Source organism: Trichechus manatus, unplaced genomic scaffold, assembly GCF_000243295.1.
Source record: "Trichechus manatus latirostris isolate Lorelei unplaced genomic scaffold, TriManLat1.0 scaffold00317, whole genome shotgun sequence".
In the NCBI taxonomy this organism is placed as follows: Eukaryota; Metazoa; Chordata; class Mammalia; order Sirenia; family Trichechidae; genus Trichechus; species Trichechus manatus.
The window spans coordinates 874889-876791 of NW_004444253.1; the positions used below are offsets into that span (position 1 = coordinate 874889).

General features: G+C 68.4%; 1 protein-coding gene across 4 annotated transcripts in view; it reads right to left on the reverse strand.

Moving 5' to 3' along the window:
• Positions 1 to 1903, reverse strand: part of NDOR1 (NADPH dependent diflavin oxidoreductase 1) — a 13956-nt gene that overhangs the window by 1799 nt on the left and 10254 nt on the right. For 3 of the 4 annotated variants that reach the window (XM_004390668.2, XM_004390667.2, XM_004390670.2), the window contains 6 exons: positions 1631 to 1752; positions 1290 to 1510; positions 1106 to 1213; positions 830 to 944; positions 540 to 686; positions 280 to 398 (listed from right to left, as the gene is read on the reverse strand). In XM_004390668.2, coding sequence (XP_004390725.1) covers positions 280 to 398; positions 540 to 686; positions 830 to 944; positions 1106 to 1213; positions 1290 to 1510; positions 1631 to 1752 — 832 coding nt within the window. The remainder of the gene's footprint in view (positions 1 to 279; positions 399 to 539; positions 687 to 829; positions 945 to 1105; positions 1214 to 1289; positions 1511 to 1630; positions 1753 to 1903) is intronic. The other variant, XM_004390669.2, reaches the window with a different exon arrangement.

The window sequence follows — 1903 nt, forward strand, 5'->3', positions numbered from 1 at the left end:
CCCCATCTCGCCCTCCTGGCCCCAGGGGGCTGAGCCTGAGCCCCATTCCACCCTCCTAGCCCCAGGGGGCTGAGCCTGCACCCCATTCCGCCCTCCTGGCCCCAGGGGGCTGAGCCTGTGCCCCATTCCACCCTCCCGGCCCCAGGGGGCTGAGCCTACACCCCATCTCGTCCTCCTGGCCCCAGGGGGCTGAGCCTACACCCCATCCCATGCTCCTGGCCCGGGAGGGCTGAGCCTGCACCCTGCTGGCCCCCCCACCCCGCCTCCACGGGCACACACCTGCTCCCTAGAGAAAGCTGTGACCAGGGTCAGGCAGCCCCTCCTCTCCAGCTCCCGCCACTCGGCTTCCCAGTAGAAGTCTTGGTCTCGGTGGCGGCAGCCGAAAAACAGGAGGTTTCCTGGGGAAAAGCGCAAAGCAGACTTGAGATGGGGCATGGACACAGGTGCCAGGGCTTCCTGTGAGAGCTCAGGGGTCCCCCCATGGAAGTCCCAAGAAGCAGGCTGTGCTGCTCCCCCTCCCTGGGGCCCTGTACGCTCACCAGTCTGGCCCTGGGCTACCCGCTCCTGGATGGCTGCTCGGAAGGGGGCCACACCTGTGCCGGGCCCCACCATAACCACGGGTGTGTCAGGCATCTTCGGGAAGGTCAGGCCCCCAGGCCGCACCCACAGAGGCACCCGGATGGGTCCTGCTGCAGAAGGGAGGTGGCATGAAGAGGCAGCAGACCCAGGCTGAGGACCGTAGGCCCCCAGCCCAGAACAGGCCGGGCTGCATGGGGGAGCAGGGACCCTGGGCGCCAGCACCCACGCTCCCCGAGGAGCAGAGGGCCACCTTGTCCAGGGTCCAGGGAAGCCAGCCAGCAGGAGCAGAGGCCCCGGCGAGGCTCCTTGAGGCGTGTCCAGTACTGCACCACGGCCACCAGGATCTGCAGCCGCCCAGGGAGGGCCTGGGGAAGGCGACGGTGGGTGCAGGCCGGCCACTCAGCTGCAAGCGCTGCCACCTGCAGGCTGGGCTCTGCTGCCCGACGGTCACGGCCCCCTTCTCCACACCCCCACCCCCATCCCCGCTTCCCCAAAGCCAGCCCGACTCCACCCCCGGGACCCTCACCAACAGAGAGGAGGTGATGGAGAAGGCACGGGGCCGGATCGGGGGGATGAGGTCCAGCAGGTAGTCGGGGGGCACAGCACCTGCCGTGTGTGGGAAGTCACAGAGCACCTGGGAGGGGGGAGTGTCCCTCAGGCCGGCCCGCACTGCGCTGTGGGCTCAGGGCCCGCCCGCCGCCCGTGCCCACCTCCAGGATGGTTCTGCGGGGCCGACTGCAATAGTCATACAGCCCTTCCTGGCCTTGGGCAGAGCTGAACTCCAGCAGCTTCTCCTGTTCCAGCTCGTCCGGGGAGAGGCCAGCCAGGAGCTCAAAGAAGGAGCGGCGAGGGACGCTGGTGATGTCCAGGTACCGTGACACGAGGTGGTGCACGGAGCAGGGCTGAGGCAGCCGTGCGGGGCAGCAGACATCTGCAGCAGTAGGGTGGGCAGTGGGCTGAAGGGGTGTGGGTGGTGGGTCGGGCCATGTGGAAGAGGGAAGAGGGGTGGGGATGGGAAGAGCAGGGGCCGTCTGGGGGCCCCCGGGCTCACCTGGCTCCCGGGGCTGCAGTGTGAAGCACCAGTCAGGGTCCAGGCCCAGCACCTGACAGAACTGCTGGACGTGGCTCGCCGAGTTCTCAGGCTGGATCAGCACAACGTCCCCGGCAGCAAAGCTGTGTGAGAGAGCACCCTGGGCTGCAGAGCTATGAGAGCCCAGTGTGGGACACGGCATGTGTGGGCGGAGAGGGTGGGCTCAGTGAGGGTGACGCGTGTGTGGGGAGGGTGTGGGCTCAGTGGGGGGGACGTGTGTAGGGGAGGGTGTGG